Here is a 19,078-nt window from a genome sequence, read left to right on the forward strand (position 1 = left end):
GATCTGAATACATTATTTCAGAATTCCCTTCAGTTCGCATGCAGGTCAATTAAGCAGCTGCTGGTCTGAAGGATTTAATAAGGGGAACTCTAATTTCTGGAATCCTCCATGTCACCCGACTTGGCAATATTAAGAATCAAAAATGTCCTCTGTTCCCACCAGCCAAATTCTTCTGACTTTCTATAAGTGCAAACGGGAACCCCCTCACTCCTGGGTCCAGGCCCCTACAATTTGCCTTGGGTGGGAGGCTGGGGAGCGTTGGACACAAGAAAGTATCTTGAGCACAAGCAACGTCACCTCGGGGATTCCCTGCCTCCACCACTGAATGGGCACCCAGACATCTTGGCCTGGAACAAGAGAGTGGTCTTAGCAGGAAACATGTCCTAGCAGTAAAGATACAGCCCAACAGCCCCTTCCACCGCCCTTATGAGAGCTGGTCATTTGGCTTGAGTGGCCAGGGGAGGGCAGGGTGAAAGCACCTTGTCAGGTGGATACATAATGTGAAGCCCTTTCCTGTCAGTTCTTCCTGCTGAGAAAAGCACAACTGTGTGATGGAGAAAGAGGGCAAGAAGCCCTCCTGACCTCAGGGCAAGAAGAAAAGCTGATTTCAAAGCACTTGGTCACTGGGCTAGGCGCCCGACATGCCCCAAACCTCTGCCAAGCCTTCTGTGACCTCTCTTCCAGGCCACGTGGGGCGGACCCTCGGGCTCGCAGAGCCTGCATGCCTTGACCTCGGCTTTTTGTAACCTGCAATGTGGAGAAGTCGGGAGGAGGCCACGGGAGGAACATTCGCCCCAGACCTGATGTGGGGCAGTGAGGCCTCACCCTTCCCAGTTTGCACTCAATCAGGTCGTGTTCAGCTGCTCCTATGCACTCCCCTGCACACACAACTTCAACCCGCAAACACACACACACATACACACACACTCTCTCAAACTTTAATGTACCCCTGAGTCTCCCGGGGACGTCAAATGCACACCCCAGGACTCCACTCCAAAGACTGCTTCAGAGCAGCCAGATTCTGCATTGGCACAAGCTTCCCCAGGTGAGTCTGATGCAAGTGGCCCGTGGGCCCCACTCTGAGAAACACTGCCACAGGGACCTGTCTGGGTTTCCAGACTCTGGGGCTCAAGTTCTCAACATCCTCCCCGGGGCCAACACTCGACCCACGCCCCCCACCCAAAGGCAAACAAGGGGCCTGGGGAGTGGGTCAGGGTCGCGCTGCCCCGGCGCCAGAGGCAACTCCCTCGCGGCGGCGGACGCAGGGCAGGGCGGGGCGGGATGGGGGCTGGAGGGGTCCCACTCACAGGGAGCTGATGTCGCCCGGCACGATCCTGGGCACCCAGGAAGAGCCCACGCAGATGATGGACTCCTTGGTACAGCTGCAAGTGGCGGGGCAGCGCGCCAGCCGCCTCACCTGCGCGCTCCGTGGGATCAGGCACGCGGCGCCCAGCAGCAGCAGCAGCAGCCCGAGCGCCCCACCGCCGCCTCTCCGCAGCGCCATGCCCAGTCCCGGCTCCCGGCCAGGGCCCCGACCCCCACCGCCGCGCCGCGCGCTCGGACCCGGCGCCGCTGCAGACGCGGGCGCCGCTCGCTGCTCTGCCGCCGCCGCTGCTGGCGAGGACGAGGGCGCCGCGGGTGTGGGAGGCCGAGCCGCAGCCGAGCAGCATGCTGGCCGCCACCCCCTCTCGGCGCCCCCCCACCCGAGCCCGGGCTGCTGGGCGGCCGCCGCCGCTGCGCCCGCCGCACTCGCGCCTGCCTGACATCAGCACTCGCGCCCGCAGCCCGGCTCTGACCAATGAATAATACATGGCGGGGCCCGCCCCGCGGGGGAGGGGGTCAGCGCCGCCCCCATGGCGCCCCACCGGGCCACCACCTCGCCACCCCCTCCCGCCCCGGGGCGGGCGCGGGGACAGAGGGAAAAGTTGGGTGACCTTGGGGGAGGGGCCAAACCCGGCAGAGACCCCCGTCGGGGCCTGGCTGAGCGGTGGGGGATCCGATGCCTGCAATCCCTCCAGGAGTATAATCTGGGGAGGGCACTGGGTTCCCTTCAGGCAAATAACGAATAAAGTCGGAGCGGGGAGTGTGGAGAACCGGCTTGATTACTAGGGAGGGAGGCAGCCCTAGGTGCTTTGAAGAGGAGAGACTTTTGAGCAGCCTTTATTAATTTTGAAGTGCATGCTGCCAGTGGGGTCAGCGGGGATGTCTTTGCTTGCCTTCTGCGGTGGGGCAGTGAGGTCTGGCTCCCGTTTCCACAGCACCAGGGGTTACTGAAGCCAGCCAGCCTTCCCCATAGGAGGAACGTGGGGAAGCAAAGCCGCTGCCGCCTGCACGCCCGGCGCTCTGGGCCCTGCCTGCTGCCTGCTAAAGAGCTGGAAAGCCCGGGAAAGTTTCCCCTTGCTCAGCTGCCCACGGGCCACCCCACCCGCCCCAGTCAGAGGAGGGCTAGTAGAGATTGAGGGTGTGATACATCCTAACCACTGTGATTTTAATCTCCTAACCCTTTGAGGCAGGTCCTGCTTATATCCTTAATTTACTGATGAGGCTGCTGACGTCCAGAAGCATCCTGACTGGCTGGTGGTCCAGCAGCTCCTGGCTGGGCAGGATGGGGCTCGGAGCCTTGAAGGGCTACATTAACTGGGCCCTCCTGAGCCCCTCTTCAACTCCTTAAGTTTGAAGCAATGAGCTGAAATCTTAACACAGGTAGTGTGCGGCTGAAGAAATCAAAGAAAATGGCCAAAGCAGAAGCAAAAGAATGTCTAATAGCCTGAACTGCTCAGAGAAGGGAATCACAGCACCACTGTCCAGCTGCAAACCGACAAAAAGCATTGCAGATGCTAAAACCTACTCTGAAAAGGCAGTATCCAATGCAAAAATAGGAATCATACTATTGCTTCTTCGGCAATTACTGTTGGTGATCCGCTGACAAGATCCATGAGGACAGTATCAGGCTGGCTGCTGTGGGAGGGAACAAAGGAACAGCTCCTGTCCTCAGGGAGCTTAAAGTCTAGCTAGACAGACAAACCTAGAAGAGTAACTACACCGGTTACATGGGGGTCACAGACTGACCAAAAGAGGTTCAGGAATTGAAAGCGAGCTTTGTGTAGGCAACTTCATGGAGGGAGTTAGACATTCCCTCCTGGTGGCCATGTATCCAGCACCTGGCATCAGTGCAAACCAGTCTGCATTTATCATCATTTAATTCTTGCATCTGTCCTAAGAAATGGGTCCTCCCATTTTATGGATGGGAACATTGAGCTCAGAGAAGTTTTTATCTTGCCCAAGGTCACGCAAGACATGGCCGGGGGGATCATACTCCACAACTGGCTGCTGTGTCTAACCCTCACTGCTGTGTGGGCATGCATTTCACAAATGCTTTACTCAGCAAGCCCCAGTGTTAGGTGCTGAGGACACAGACCACAGCCCGGGGAGGGCGACAGACATGCAGACCCACAATCATGGATGTGTGTGCTGCGCACCTGAAAGACGTTTGTCTTAAGAGGGACGGGCTACTGCTCTATAGAGCAGAGGAGGGGAGGCTTCTCAAACACAGCACTCCCTGCTGACCCAAGAAAAGAAAATCTATTTCTCACCTGTGAGTGAGAGCCAGGGGTAACAGGGCAGCGTAGCTAAATGCTGGCCCTAGGACTAGACCGGTTGGTTTGCATCCCAGCCTGCCACTTACTGCTGTGTAAATGTGTAATCCCAGCTTGTCACTTACTGCTGTGCAAGTTGTGATCTTTCTAAACCTCGATTTCCTCACCTGTAAACAAGAGGTTGTTGTAACCACATTTGGGGGTTAAATGAGATCGAGAAAGTAAAGCACTTAATACCACAAAGGAGGCACTGGGCGTTTGAGCAGAGTTCTATGTGACTAGATTGTAGGGAAGTGATGGGGAGAGGACTATGGAGGGAGACGGGTTTTCCTGACTTCTGTGCTTCCATTGTAATCAAAGTCAGAGTCACCGTCTTGTACTGTGGTTCTCAGTTGCGAATTATTCAGGGGACATTTGGTCACGTCTGGAGATATTTGGGGTGGGTGCCCCTGGCGTCTAATGTGTAGAGGCTGAGGATGCTACTAAATATGTTGCAGTACTCAGCAAGAATGATCCAGGCCAAAATGTTGCTAGAGCCAAGGTTGAGAGAGCCTGGCTTAGTGTTCTGGAAAGACCCTTGGCATGAGGAATTCCAGAGAAGCAGATTGTAAGCCAGATTCATCAGTCACAAGCAAACCTTCCTGGTTATGTTATTCCCATCTCTAGCTCCTATTTTTTTCATCTATAAAATGGGGATAAAGAGCCCTTCTCCACCCTTTCCTAAGTAAATGTGACATATCATCATTATTACTAACCTTAACTTCCCCAAGCTAGGACTAGCTCCAGCCCACCCTCTCCAACCCAAAAACCTAAAAAGTTCCTGATAGGAGTGGTGCAGAGAGTAGGCTGGAGTAGCATAGCTGGCAGAGTTAATATTTGTTTCGGCTCTGCTAGAGACACTAAGTAAGTGAGTGCTTGTAAATTATAAGGCGCAGTTTATAAATTAAAATATAAAAATGGAAATGCAGATTACTTTGGTGTTGTTCCAAGTTCCTCAGCAGTTAAAAAAAAAAAACTTAATAGACAATCAGAGAGACACAATCTGTTTCAGGAAATAGCAAGAGTTTTTGAAAATGTAAAAATCCTTGTTCAGATGTACACTTACTCAAGCTATGTCTTTATGACATGAATAACACACGTTCCTACAGTGGCTGAAACGGTGCCAGCTAGAGTGGCCTTCTCTAAGGTCTCAAACAGGTTCTACTTTATGTGATTCCATGTATTGGCAGCTCAAAATGGCATTCATTCATGCATTCATGTACCCTCACGTTCAGTTACTTGTCAGTTCATTCTATCAGTATTAACTGAGAACCTACTATGTGCTGTGTATCCATAATAAAACAATGGGCAAGACAGACGTGATCCCCACCTTCATTGCAGACAGATATTAAATTAAAAGAATGCATAAATGAGTAAGCAATTGCAAGTTTTTATACAGCCTATGAAGGAAGAGAAGAGGGGAGACCTAATTTAGGTGTGTATTAGTCCATTTTCATGCTGCTGATAAAGACATACTGGCGACTGGGTAATTTATAAAGAAAAAGAGTTTTGATGGACTCACAGTTCCACATGGCCTCGTGGGGAGGCCTCACAATCATGGCGGAAGGTGAAAGGCATGTCTTACATGGTGGCAGACAAGAGAAAATGAGAGCCAAGTAAAAGGGATTTCTCCTTATAAAATCATCAGATCTTGTGAGACTTATTCACTACTACAAGAACACTGTGGGGGAAACCGCCACACTGTTGATCCAATTATCTCCCACCAGGTCCCTCCCACAACATGTGGGAATTATGGGAGCTACAATTAAAGATGAGATTTGGGTGAGGACACAGCCAAACCACATCAGGATGATGAAAGCCCAACTGAGAACTTAGCTGAGTGCTTTGAGATGAGGAAGGGCAGGCAAGTGCAGGAGGGCAGTAAGCAGAAACTAAGGGAGGGGTGGAACAGGCAGAAAGCATGGGATGTGTGAAGTCACCAGGACCAGAACATGCTGAGTGCATGTAAGGATCTGAATGCAGGCCAGTGTGGCCAGAGCATGGAGAGTGAGGGAGGGGAAGAGATGAAATGAGGTCTGAAAGGTAGAAAGAAACTAAATCGTGCAGGACCTTGTAGGCCAAGGCAAAGAGCCTGCATGTTGTTCTAAATGTCAGAGACCACTAAAGGACATCAGTCAGAGAAGCCGCATGCTATCCTTTATACTTCAGAGCAGTTATTTCTGACTACTGAGTAGAAAATGGGAACTAGTTCCATTGAACTAGTCCTGGTAAGAGATGACGGCAACTGGGACTTGACTGGTGGCAGAGAAGAGTGGATGTGGATTCAAGATGTATCTTAAAGGAAGGATCAGCAAGACTAGCTGCTGGTTTAATTTAGGAGGGAGGTGGAAAGAAATGGCAAGAATGCCTCCCAGGCTTTGCCTGAAGCCAGTGGGTGGATGGAGGAGCAATTTCTTAAGATAAGAAAGTCTAGAAGAGGAGAGGGTTTGGCTGGAAGAGAAATATTAAGAGATTGGTCTTGGGGATGTTGAGTTTTAGATGTCCATGAGGCATCCATGTGCAGATGTTGAGTTGGCAGTTAGAAGGCCAGTGAGGATAGGAAGGGGGAGATGGGTGGAAGTGGATGGGAAATCTTCAGACCATAGGCTAATCCTTGATTCCCTCTTGGTAAGCCCTCAATGTAACATTGGTTGATTGAATGAATGAATGACATTTCAGAAATACAGACATTAGAGGGACAATGTCTCTCAGGTGCAATCAGTAAGAAGCAACAGAAATCGTACAGAAGAATGTGACTGAGAATATCACAATTTGGGGATTCCATTTTAAGACCAAAAATAGGCTTTAAACTCTACACCAAACTGTGAATTTTGTAAGAATCTCCGATACCACATCAGGCTGCTTATCCTCCCTCTCTTCTCCTACTCCCCATTTTCCAAGCTAACCTTATCCCCACCCCCTACCTGGTCTTCTCACCAGAGATAGAAACTTTGGAAAGCCTCCACTAACATCTAATACTTCTAACTCTGATGCTTGCTGTAACAACTAAAGCAAATTATTCATCCAAATCTCAAGGGCACTTGGCTTGAATGGCTACAAATGAGATTTCTTGGGGTGAAAAAGAAAAAAGTTCTTGTCCATTTTTTAAAAATCAGGGTATGTCAATCCCTTCTTGACACATCACCCTAATGGGCTATTCTTGTGGTTGGCTGCTGATCGAATGTAGATCCTGTTTCTGGCTTCCCAGCATTTGTTTTCTTCATAAACTCAGTGAGTGTCACAAGTCTGGAACTCATTTGGAATCTATCCCTGATTGGCCTCTTAGATTGCATCATGTTCTTGAAGAGCTGCCTGTGGATATCTTACTTAGATTTCTAAATCAGCCCAAAGGCCCTCAGGACCCTGGCATTGGTTTCTAGTGACCTTTGTTACCTCCTCCCCATTACCAGTGTAATGTGCCTGTGGGATTTTTGTTACCCTGCACCAGCTTCCCCTTCTCATGACAACAGGGCATGACTTTCCTTTGGAGAGAATCACTCCTCCTCAGTGTTCAGTCTGTGTGGCTCACTTGACAAATACTTTCATCTCCAAGAAGTATACATGTCATCTAGACTAGAGCGTTCCAGAATATTCCATTCTCCCAGCCACACTGAGTGGTTTAGAGATAAACATACCACCCAACTGGAACAACTAGGGCTAACAAAACTCCTTAACAGGGCTTTTTCTCTCTCCAATTTCGTAATGTTCTTTCCATCCTCTTTGTTAAGGGGGTTTTGAAATTCTGCTCCTCTCCCCTTTATGTCATCTCTTTTTTTCTTGATCAATACTGTCAGAGTTTTGTCGATTTTATTAGCTTTCTCCAGGAATCAAGTTACGCCTTTGTTGCTTTTCTGTATTCTATCTTGGTTTTCTATTTCATTACTACATTCTTTTATCTTTCTCATTCTTTTCTTTTACTTATTCTGAAGTTCTGCACTGTGCAAAAAAGTTAATCAGAATCTTTTATTATGGTTTTTTATTTAACACTTTATTTATGTTTACAAGGCAGAATGCCATTATCTGTGTTCCTAGTTCTAGGAGAATGTGCCCAGTCTGTGAGGTCACAGAGAGTGAATCTGTGAGTAAAGTCAACCCCCTAAGACAAGCACAGTTTTCTATATAACAAACTTTCAGTCTCAGGTTTACAAGTAACATAATAACTTTATGAGAAATCTCTTTCCTCTTCTTAGCAAACAGACTTAGCAGAAATTCTACTTTAGGCGAACGAGTTGTGGAATAAGCAGAGATTTAACTTAAATTTATAATAAGGGGTCTGTAAATATCCTCTAAGCTCTTCTCTTATCCACAAACCATGATTAATCCAACGCTTTGCATTCTGAAAGGTCTTATATCCTCTCAAGATTTTTGCTATTCAAGACTGTGGCCTCTGGTCTCAACTTAATTTTAATCAAGGCTAAATTAAATATATTTGGGATTTATAATTTTTCTGTTCCTTAGCATCTGAGTTACTCTGTGATCTGATGCCCTCTGTTCAACCCACCCTAGCTCACATCAAAATGTCTTCTGGGCAAAGTGTCCAAAATGCATCCACATTTAATCCCATGACTGCTTGCTTATTGGATTAGACTTCCCAGGGATGTTTGTGTTTGAATATAGCTCTCAGACTTAAACTAATCACCATGGAGGGAATTTCTGAGTTCCTGAAATCAGAACACGGACAAAGGATTCCACTGCTACCTACAGGTCTGGCTGTGGGTCCCTCCTCTTCGCTTCACCTACATCTTATAGGAAGGATTGCTCAGAAGACAAGCAGGCATAGCTCATCTTCAGAACTCACCCCCATGCCTCCCTTTCCAAAGCTCACCAACTGAGAAGGTGGTGCGGTGAAGGAGCATGGCCTGTGTTGTCAGAGGGCGTGATTTGAATCTCAGTTTCACCAGTTCTAAGGCCTTGATTTCCTCTTCTGCAAATGGAAGAGGACAATGGACATCGGCTTGGATTGTTTGAAGGATGAAGTCAGTTGAAAAATGTGAACATTCTTATAAGCAGCACAAATTAGTTAACTAAATGGTTAGCTAGTTGGTCTCTCCCTGTTTATTGAGAGCCACAAATCACTATAGATATAGATATGGATGTGGATAAGATATGGATATGGACGTGGATGGATGGACAGATAGATCAGATAGGTAGATGATTGATAGATAGATAGATAGATAGATAGATAGATAGACAGTAGACAGATAGATATAGCTAAATATATATAGAGAGAAGATAGAGATACTCTCCTCAAGAAGCTTAAAATGTACCAAGAAAATAAAACTCTTCTATGTCAAAACAGTCTCCTAGAGCCTCAGAAGTGTTTTAGTTTTTCTCCAACACTTTCCACAGTCCCAAGAGACAGTATCTGTGAATTTCTCTGAAAGCTGGGGAGCTTAGTTTAATTGTTCAGCAAGTATTTCCTGAGCAGGTCCCATGGCCAGGCACTGTGCTAGACTGTGGGAGTCCACTGGTGAACAAGGCGACTCTTGCTGCCTTCAGCCTGCCCTGCACATGCAACAATTCCAGGTGTACCTCTTGCATTCTGGGATTAGCAGCCCTCAGGCCATTAGGCAGTGTCTTGGGAGCCCAGCCCAAGGACAAGATGTGGGAGACTCCAGCATACTCAATCACCACTGCCCTTCCACCAGGACAAGGCCAGACCCGTCACTGTGCTGAGATAAATCTCTATCCCTTAAACAAACCTCATGACTCTTTGTTCTCGATTGTTACAAGGACATTGGAGCCTAGAATTTATGTAGCTCCTGAAGACTGCTAATTTGGTGGGAGAGTGGGTGATCTATCATTTAAGGAAGGGCAAAGGGGTGTGTCTGTTGGCCCAAATGCTGACACACAGGAGCAGTCATTTCAAGGAGAGGACAGTTGTAAATCCCAAGTCTGTCACCAGTAGGGTGTCCTAGCTCATGTCAGACAAGGGCTCTCCCTCTGCTATACATAAACTTCTGGGAGAGTTCCTATCTCCAGCATCCCTATGTTGCGATATTTACCTTCCCTGGAGGGAGAAGTCAAGTAGCCCTTAAGGTTACAATAGTATTATCTGATATTCATCTAGCGGTTTTCTAGGTTACAAGGTTTTTTCATCTCTATTATCTCTATTGCAGCTCACATAATCCTGGAACAGAAGTTTTCAGAGGAAGAAACTGAGGCTTGGACAGGTTATGTGATCAGGTAGCCAATGTCATCATGTCATCGACTATAGTGGATGGAGTTGTCCTATTCTATCAACAAAGCTGCTGGAGAATATTGAGGAGGGAAAAAGAGTATCAATGCTTTCCACAAAGTTCTAGAAGGTAGAAGCCTTATCATTCCTTCCACCATCTAACCCTAAATTATTTGAAGGCATCTCTTTGATGTTGGAATATCATTCAAATGCAATCTTAAATATGACCACTCTTCAGGCCCTCAGAGGGAGAGTCTTCATGACTTGCAGACACACATGAATTCCAAGATGAACCTGTCCAAATATCCCTTGAAGCACCAGCTGAGTGCAAAAGGGGGCATGGAGAATGGAAGCCCTCTGCAAATTCCTCCTTGGTCCAAATGAGACCTGGCGAGAGACAAGCTTTCCCAAGAGCCAAGAGAGAATCACTGGATGTTGACAATGGCAGACAGTAGAAAAGACTAGTCACCCTTGGACATCAGGGATAATCCTGTAGCCTCCAGACCAGCAAAAGGCCAGCTAGAAAAACTGCCTGGCCTCTTGCACATTCCTCCCCGCTCTAGTATGAGCCACGGCAGCTTCCTGGGGAGTACAATCCAAGACAGCCCTATTTATTTTTATCTTTTATCCTCTGAGAAAAATAATAGGATTCATCAATAATGTCTTATGTTTAGACTCATTTGGGAAATCAAGAAGTTTGCCACGGGAACAGCATTCTCTTTGATCGATTTTACTACAGTATCATATTTTGGACAATGTAATTACAGCTGGATTCCCCCAGCAAAACCAAAGGATTCTGGGTGTCCTTCTGGTATATGGGCAGCCCAGGCCACTGGACAAGGCTTCTGATGGCCATATGCCTGGTGCTGTCAGATCAGCTCAATATTCTATGTTTCTTCACCTGCTGTAAATGAGCACTGCTCCTGGAAAATGAGGTCAGTCTTCCTCCCGGCTCTTTCCAAGCTCCCTGGAGACACTGGTCTGCAGTGGTGTGCTTTTTGGGATTTTTGGGAAGGAGAGGCTGAGCTGGTATTGACAGTGCAAAAGCCTTATTAGGAAGTAACACCAATGAAAGAAAAAGAGGAGAAGCACTGCAGACTGGATAAAGTCCCTGCCAGCCCAGCAGGGAGCTCCCAAGCAGAGATTGCTTGCGGGAGGAATCCCACATCCAGGGGAAGAGGCTGGGCCCTTGTACCATGGTCTTGCTTAGTTACAGGACCAGGGTTCCCTTCCTCCCTGCAAACTGAGGAAAATCCAGAGGAGTGAACAGCTGGAGATGGTGAGTTAAGCACACTCTCAGTCGCTGTGTAGCCAGTCTTTTCATGAAGAGATCTGAGCTGCGATTCTCCAGGTCTGCTACAAATGGTGAGAAGGATATTTGGGCTTGGTCAGGGGACATGAGCTCAGAGGATCTCAGTCAATGCTGTTATAGATCTCCAGGCCTTTCTGGACCCAAAAGAATAGTTACAGTGATTTCTCCCTAGAAATTCACTGCTTAACAGGAGTTCATAACTGCCTTTTATTGAATTTTATTCTTTCCTACTTCACTAGCTAATTCAATAAACATCTACTGAGCATTTTCAATCTATGTCTATTGAACCCCTTGAAAATGGCAAACCCTGAGTGAAGGGTTGAAGCTACAAAGATTCCTGAGACTTATGACCTCCTCTCTGAGGGCTTACTTCTGCAACAGATAAATATGGTGTGCAAATAGCTGAAGAAATCCAAGAAAGCTTGGGACAATTGCTATTGAAAAGAAAGACATTTGGGCTTGATCAGTTGACAAAAACTGAAAGAAACTCACTAGAAGTTGTTACAGAAAATCTTCAGGTCTTTCTGGCTAGACCCAAGAGACTATTAGTAGTAATTTTTCCCTTTCTTTCTTTCTTCCTTCCCTCCTTCCTTCCTTCCTTCCTTCCTTCCTTCCTTTTTCCTTTTCCTTTCTTCCTTCCTTGTCTTCTTTCTTTCTTCCTTCCTTCCTTTCTCTCTCTCTCTCTTTCTTCCTTTTGTGTGTGTGTGTGTGTGTGTGTGTGTGTGTGAAATAGGGTCTTACTCTGTTGCCCAGGCTGGAGCACAGCAGCACAAGCATAGCTCACTGCAGCCTCGACCTCCTGGCCTCAAGCATATCTCCTCCCTCAGCCTCCCAAAATGCTGGGATTACAGCAGTGAGCGACTGTGTCAGCCCATTTTCCTTATAAATTCACCGCCTCACAGAGGGTGATAACACAGAGGACTATAAATGTACAGAAGAGGTAGTGATTGCTTTGCAAGGTCAGGCTGGCTTTCCGGGACTGTTAACGTTAGAGCTAGGCAATGAAGAATGGGTAGGACCTAAGTAGACAGATACCAGGAGAGGGACATTTTGCATGGAATGGAATGAGCAAAGCCACTGATTAATGACAGCAAGAATAATAGCTAACACTTTTCTAGTGCCTATTGTGTGCCACACACTTTATGTAAGTTTATCCTACCTAAGACTTGAAACAGTTCTGCCCAGGAGGTAATTGTATTGGTCCGTTTTCACGCTGCTGATAAAGACATACCTGAGACCTGGCAATTTACAAAAGAAAGAGGTTTAATGGATTCACAGTTCAACATGGCTGGGGAGGCCTCACAATCATGGCAGAACGTGAAAGGCATATCTCACGTGGCAGTAGACAAGAGAAGAAAATGAGGGCCAAGTGAAAGGGGTTTCCCCCATGAAACCATCAGATCTCGTGGGACTTATTCACAACCTCAATAACAGTATGGGAGAAACCACCCCCATGATTCAATTATCTCCCATTGGGTCCTTCTTACAACACGAGGGAATTATGGGAGCTATACTTTGAGATAAGATTTGGGTGGGGACAGTCAAACCATATCAGTATTAGTATTCCCAATGTATAGGTAAAGGTTCTGAGGCTCAGAGAGATGAAGTAATTTGCCTAAGGTTGCATAGGCAGTGGAAGATTCAGTTTTCAAACTTGAAAACCTATTCGCACCCCTACACAATTTGCTAACATGCGAGACCGACAACACCATTGGCCAGGGAGGGCACACAGCAGGAGGAGGATGAAGAGAAGGAGACATTCTGGAGAGGAGAAGAAGAGTGGTCAGTCACCCCTAGGTGGCCTGTGGAACATTTAGGTGGACATCCCCAGAGGCCAGTCGGAAATTTGAATTTAAAATGCAGACAAGAGATTGGAGTTAGAGAGGAGTTCTGGAGAGAGAGAGGGAGAGATCATTGCTAGTCTTAGAGGTGGAGACCTGTTTATTCACTCAAAGAGAGCAGTGGGTCTGTTTGGAAAAATACCACGAGCATGAGATGTCAATGCTGTCTTGTAGCAGAAGAGCAGAATCTGTTTTGCTAGGAGTGCAAATGGGCTGGAGAAATAGGAAGAGAGAAGGCAGAGCAAAGATGGAGAGAGAGAATGAAGGTTCTGCTAGCTATAAGTTCTTTCTCATGACTCCCCAGCCTTTGAAAAAACTACCAAAAGCACACATGATCTGAACGAATAATAATATGGTGTGTGTGTGTGTGTGTGTGTGTGTGAAAGTCAACAAAGCCCCACACTGGGTGAAACAGAGACCGTGTACCTGGAACAGGGGCCCAGGCAGAGGTACCCTGAGAATTCAAGCATGGAAAATTTGCAGAAATCATGGGCAGGACTCTGGCCTTTCACAGGCTGGTGATTTGAATCAAATCTGTTGAGTTTTCGTGGAGCAGGTGCGCTCTGGCTGAGAAAGAACAGGCTGAGGATGGAACTTCCCTTACTTTGCACCACTTAAGAAGCTGCAGAGGAGACCAAATCCAGTGAAAGAGAAAGCAAAGGGCAGAATAGAGAGAGGATGGAGGTGCCCTTGAATAAAAGGAAGAATCTGGGGCCTGGCCCTGCCCTGGACCAAGTGCTGGGCTTTGGATATATCAGCTGAACATCTCTGGGTCTCACGTCTCCATGTGGGAGCTCCAGACCTCATGATCCCAGAGCTTTGCATGTTATAATGCTTGTGGGCTTTGGGGGAGAAGGGGCCAGAAGGTAGAAGCTGAAAGAAGATGGGCTTTGTCCTGATGCAAAGAGGGGAGTTATGTGGAAACAGCCTTCAGTGCTGTCATGTGCTGGGACTGAGAAGGTTGAGGACTTAGAGGGGCCCACTGGGTTTGGTGAGGGCAGGTGCCTTTGGGAGAGTAAGTAGTAGAACCAGATCACTGTTCTCTGTGTAGGAAATTAGGTGTCCATGGTTCCTTTTATAATAAGGTGCTGAGCATAGGTATGTTGAGTTGTCTCCAAGTGTTCCTGTACCAAAGTTGAGTGGACCAGCCCTGCGGCACATGCCTGGCTAGGCTGCCCACTTCAAGAGAGCAGCACATTCTGTCCTGGCAGCTGACCCATTTCCCAGTGCCAGGTGACAGGAATCCCACTGCTCAAACTCATGGCTCCAAGGATAATTAGGTTCTGATCATGCAGTTCTGGGAAATGACACTCCTCTCTCCTCAACGGATGAGGAACTCTCAGGAGGCAGGAGGGATGCGATCTCGTGTGGCGAGCCTCCTTCCCGTCACTCTGACTTTGACTATTCCAGCTGGCTCTCTACAGTCCCCTGGCTGCACTGCCGTCAGCAGAAGAGGACATTGAGCAACTTCAGATACAACATCATTAGGCCAAGGAGAGCAGACAAGGGGATGCCAGGAAGACCCCCACTCAGGTGCTGCAGGGACTGAGATCCCACAAGATTCTTCCATTGTCAATTTCGCCCTTGGGTGGAATAAGAGCCCATTATTCATCTTCACTCAGCAGCAGCTCACCCTGGCTTTATTCGTATCTTTTCTTAAAGATCCCATTTTTAGCAAAGCCTTCCCTGCCCACCTCATCTAAAATGGGACCTCCATCACCTTCCATCTGTGCACGCAGCTTTTTCTTTGTAAGCAGTTCCCACTACTCAATGTAGTATATATTGCTTGCTCACACATTTGTTTAATGTTTTTTTGCCTCATTAGAATGTGACCTCTACAGAGGCAGAGACCTTGCCTGTCTTGTTGTCTGCTCAAGCCCAAAGGCCTAGAAAAGCTCCTACTGCAGAATGAGTGGATAGCATTGAAACTGCATGTTCCTGAAGAAGCCCGAGGGCAGAGCCCATGATGCCTGGTTTACTCTTATGGTTTCCTGGCTCAGCCCAGTCCCTGGTGCAGAAGAGTCTCTCAAATATTCATTAGATGAATAAATGAAAGAATAAAGAAAGGACCCACGCTCATCCCAGCATCCCCACAGTGTAGAAGTTTCTTAGACAGCATTGGGTTTTGGAGCACCTGGGATAAGCATTAATGAAAAGGACAAGCTGTACAAAGAGAAACCAGGAAGGACCAAAAGGTCTCTAGGCCCCTGGAATCATTCAGAAATCTGGCCTAGGTCAAGGTTTTGTCATAGTTTGAAGCTTGGCTTCTTAAATTCTGCTTCCTTAGCTGAGCACAGTGGAGCACACATGTAGTCCCAGCTAGCTGGGAGGACGAGGCGAAAGGATTGCCTGAGCCTAGGAGTTCAAGGCCAGACTGGGTAACATAGCAAGACCCTGTCTCTTACACAAAGAAAAAAATCCTGTTTTCACTATAGGAAATGAGGCTTCAGCCAAAAAAGATAGATTCTGTCACTAACTGTCTCTGTAACCTTAATCACTAACCTCTCTGGGCTCCACAAATGGGTTAATAAGTGAATGAATGAATGAATGAATGAATGAAAACATCGTGCTATAGAGACTTCCAATGGTTCAAATTTTCAATGGAGCATGGGGGTAGAGGGGAATTAGATTGCATTCAAAAATAGATCGCCTCAAAGATGTTCTTCTAGTGCTAACCAACTACATTTCCATTTTTCAAAGTGTAGAGGAAATTTCCTTCCCAGTTAAGACACCAGATATATTTAAGGCAGCAGGGCTTAGCTTGGAAATGAATACACGAATCTCCTTCTCTCTGCCCTTGCTTTCATTCTGTCATCTTCTTGAGCACAGCCTCATCCACGCTTTCAGCTCAGAGCATTGGATTCACACCCTGTGTTAGGGTGGAGGGGGCATTCCTCTTCTTGGCACAAAGATTGGAATCCTGTGGGTACTATGGTAAATTCTTGCAGGGTTGTTGGAGTTGTTGTCTCTGATAACCCAATAAAAACTGATCCTATTGCCTAGCATGAAAAGGACACCCTGAAAGTCACAGCCGCCACTGGCTAATGGGGGTAAACTGGAGATGTGTCATTTGAGTGATGCCTAGGGAGTGTTTTAGTAACTTGAAATTGTTCAATTTGGTAATAGGCTCATCTTATCTTCCAAGTGTGCCTGAATTGTTTACAGGTGTAAATAATTAGATTATTTACGCTAAACTTTCAATTATACACGATGTTCCTCAGAAACTGTTGATTGTCTTTGAGTCTTCTTTACAACTGCATGCCGCGGTTTTGTGCTACAGCGCCCCTGAGCGGTCAGGGATGGGATTGCAGGGAGTACTTAGCCCCCTAGTAGTTGAATGACAACTTTTGGCCGGCTGTTGTGGGCAAAAAGGAGCTCAGACAAGGGCCACGCTTTTTCCTGCCTGAGCGTTTGTACAAACCCTTTCCTCTCCCTGGGGCTCTCTGCCCTTCCACATCTCACTCACCTTATTCCGTCACTTAAACCCTAATGAATCTCAAGATCTCCATCTAGGCCAGGCGTGGTGGCTCATGCCTGTAATCCCAGCACTTTGGGAGGCCGAAGCGGGTGGATTGCCTGAGGCCAGGAGTTCGAGGTCAGTCTGGTCAACATGGTGAAACCCCGTCTCTACTAAAAATACAAAATTATTCGGGTGCCGTGGTGGGCGCCTATAATCCCAGCTACTCGGGAGTCTGAAGTAGGGGAATTGCTTGAACCAGGGAGGTGGAGGTTGCAGTGAGCTGAGATTGCACCACTGTCCTCCAGCCTGGGCAACAGAGCAAGACCCCATCTCACACACACACACAAAATTCTCCATCTAAACCTCATGTCTTTGGGAGAAGATCTTCTCGAATTCCCTAAGTAGGCCAGGTCTGCTTGTCTTTGGTGCTTATAGTATCTGTACTTTTCCCCTAAAAAAGTGCCATTATATAGAAATAAAGTGCAAGCTACATATAAAATTTTAAACCTATTAACTATATTTTTTAAAAGTAAAAAAAGAAAAGGTGAAATTCACTTTAATAATACGCTTTATTTAACGCAAGTGCATTAGTTTACTAGGGCTGCCATAACAAAGTACCACCAACTAAAAGACTTAAACAACAACAAAAAAGTATTCTCCTGCAGTTCTGGAGGCTGGAAGTCCAAGATCAAGATCCAAGTGGTGTTATTTCCTTCTGAGGGCTATGAGGGAGAATCTGTTCCATGCCTCTCCCTAGCTTCTGGCGGCTTGCTGGCAGCCTTCATCATTCTTTGGCTTGTAAATGGTGTTCTCCCTGTGTCTCCACATGGTCTCTGTCTGTATGTGCCTCTTTCTCTTCACTGGGCATTCTTTAAAAAGCACACCAATCCTATTGGATTGAGAACCCATCCTACTCCAGTAGGACTTTATCTGGATGAACTACATCTGCAAAGACTATTTCCAAATACAGTCACATTTTGATGTATTGGTGGTTAGGACTTCAACATATAAATTTTTGGAGGACACAATCATCGAAATATTCCAAATTTTTTTATGTAATCAGTATAAAAATTATTGAAATATTTCACTTTTCTTTGTACTAAGACTTTGAAGTACAATGGTGAATTTTATACATATAGTATAATATATAGTGGTGCATTTTTTATAATAGTTTATACTTATAACACTAAATTTTCATCAAAAATACTTTATCTGTATTTGCAGTTCATAAAATTTCCGTTTTCTCTGCAGCCTTGCTAGCATCTGTTGGTTTTTGACTTTTTTTTTTTAAGACAGGATTTTCTTTGCCACCCAGCCCAAGCTGGAGTGCAGTAGTGCAATCATAGCTCACGGCTACCTTGAATTCCTGGGTTCAAGAGATCCTTCCATCTCAGCCTCCCAAGTAGCTGAGACTACAGGTGTGTGCCACTGCACCCAGCTAGTTAAAAAATTTGGTTTTTTTTGTAGAAATGAGGTCTTGCCATCTTTCCCAGGTTGGTCTCAAACTCCTGGGTTCAAGTGATCCTCCAACCTCAGCTTACCAAAGTGCTGGGATTATAGGCATGAACCACCATACCCCGCTAACTTTTTAATAATAAACATTCTGACTTATGTGACATGGTATCTCATTATATTTCTCTAATAATTAGCGATGTGAAACTTTTTTTTATGTTTGTTAACTGCTTGTATTTCTTCTTTTGAGGAGTGTCTGTTCATGCCTTTTGCCCATTTTTAATGGGGGGTTATTTGTTTTGTGTTTATTCAATTGCTTCGGTTCCTTATAAATTCTGGATGTTGGACCTTTGTCAGACACTTTGCAAATATTTTCTCCCATTCTATAGGTTGTCTGTTTACTGTGTTGATAGTTTCTTTTGCTGTGTAGAAGCTCTTTAGTTTAATTAGGTCCCACTTGTTAATTTTTGGTTTTGTTGCAATTGCTTGTGAGGACTTAGTCATTCTTTCCCAAGGCCAATGTCTAGAATGATGTTTCCTATGTTTTTTTTCTAGTATTGTTACAGTTTGGGGTTTTACATTTAACTCTTTAATCCATCTTGAGTTTATTTTTTTATTTCAATAGTTTTTTAGAGTATAGGTGGTTTTGGTTACATTAATAAGTTCAGTAGTGGTGATCTCTGAGATTTTTGTGCATCCACAATGTGAACAGTATACACTGTTCTCAATATGTAGTCTTTTATCCCTGACTGCCCTCTCACTCTTTCCCCGAGTTCCCAGAGTCCATTATATCATTCTTATGCATTTACATCTCATCTCAAATTAATTTTTGTATATGGTGAAAGGTAGGGGTGCAGTTTCATTCTTCTGCATATGGCTAACCTGCTATCCCACACCATTTATTGAATAGGGAGTCATTTTCCATTGCTTATTTTTGTCAACGTTTTCAAAGATCAGATAGCTGTAGGTGTATAGCTTTATTTCTGAGTTCTCTGTTTTGTTCCACTGGTCTACATGTCTGTTTTTGTACCAGTACCATGCTATTTTTGTTACTGTACCCTTAGAGTATATCTTGAAGTCAGGTAGCATGATGCCCTTGACTTTGTTATTTTTGTTTAGGATTGCTTTGGCTATTTGTGCTCTCTTTTGGTTTCACATGAATTTTAGAATAGGTTTTTCTAGTTCTGTAAAAAATAACAT

General features: G+C 46.0%; 1 protein-coding gene across 1 annotated transcript in view; it reads right to left on the reverse strand.

The window, feature by feature from the left end:
• Nucleotides 1-1,736, reverse strand: part of LGI2 (leucine rich repeat LGI family member 2) — a 29,986-nt gene extending 28,250 nt beyond the window's left edge. Inside the window, exon 1 of the mRNA XM_033213905.1 lies at nt 1,308-1,736. Within this exon, the coding sequence (XP_033069796.1) occupies nt 1,308-1,504 (197 nt within the window). The 5' untranslated portion in view covers nt 1,505-1,736. The remainder of the gene's footprint in view (nt 1-1,307) is intronic.
• Nucleotides 1,737-19,078: the final 17,342 nt, after the last annotated feature.

The sequence above is a fragment of the Trachypithecus francoisi genome, unplaced genomic scaffold, assembly GCF_009764315.1.
Source record: "Trachypithecus francoisi isolate TF-2019V2 unplaced genomic scaffold, Tfra_2.0 Lachesis_group1, whole genome shotgun sequence".
Classification (NCBI taxonomy): Eukaryota; Metazoa; Chordata; class Mammalia; order Primates; family Cercopithecidae; genus Trachypithecus; species Trachypithecus francoisi.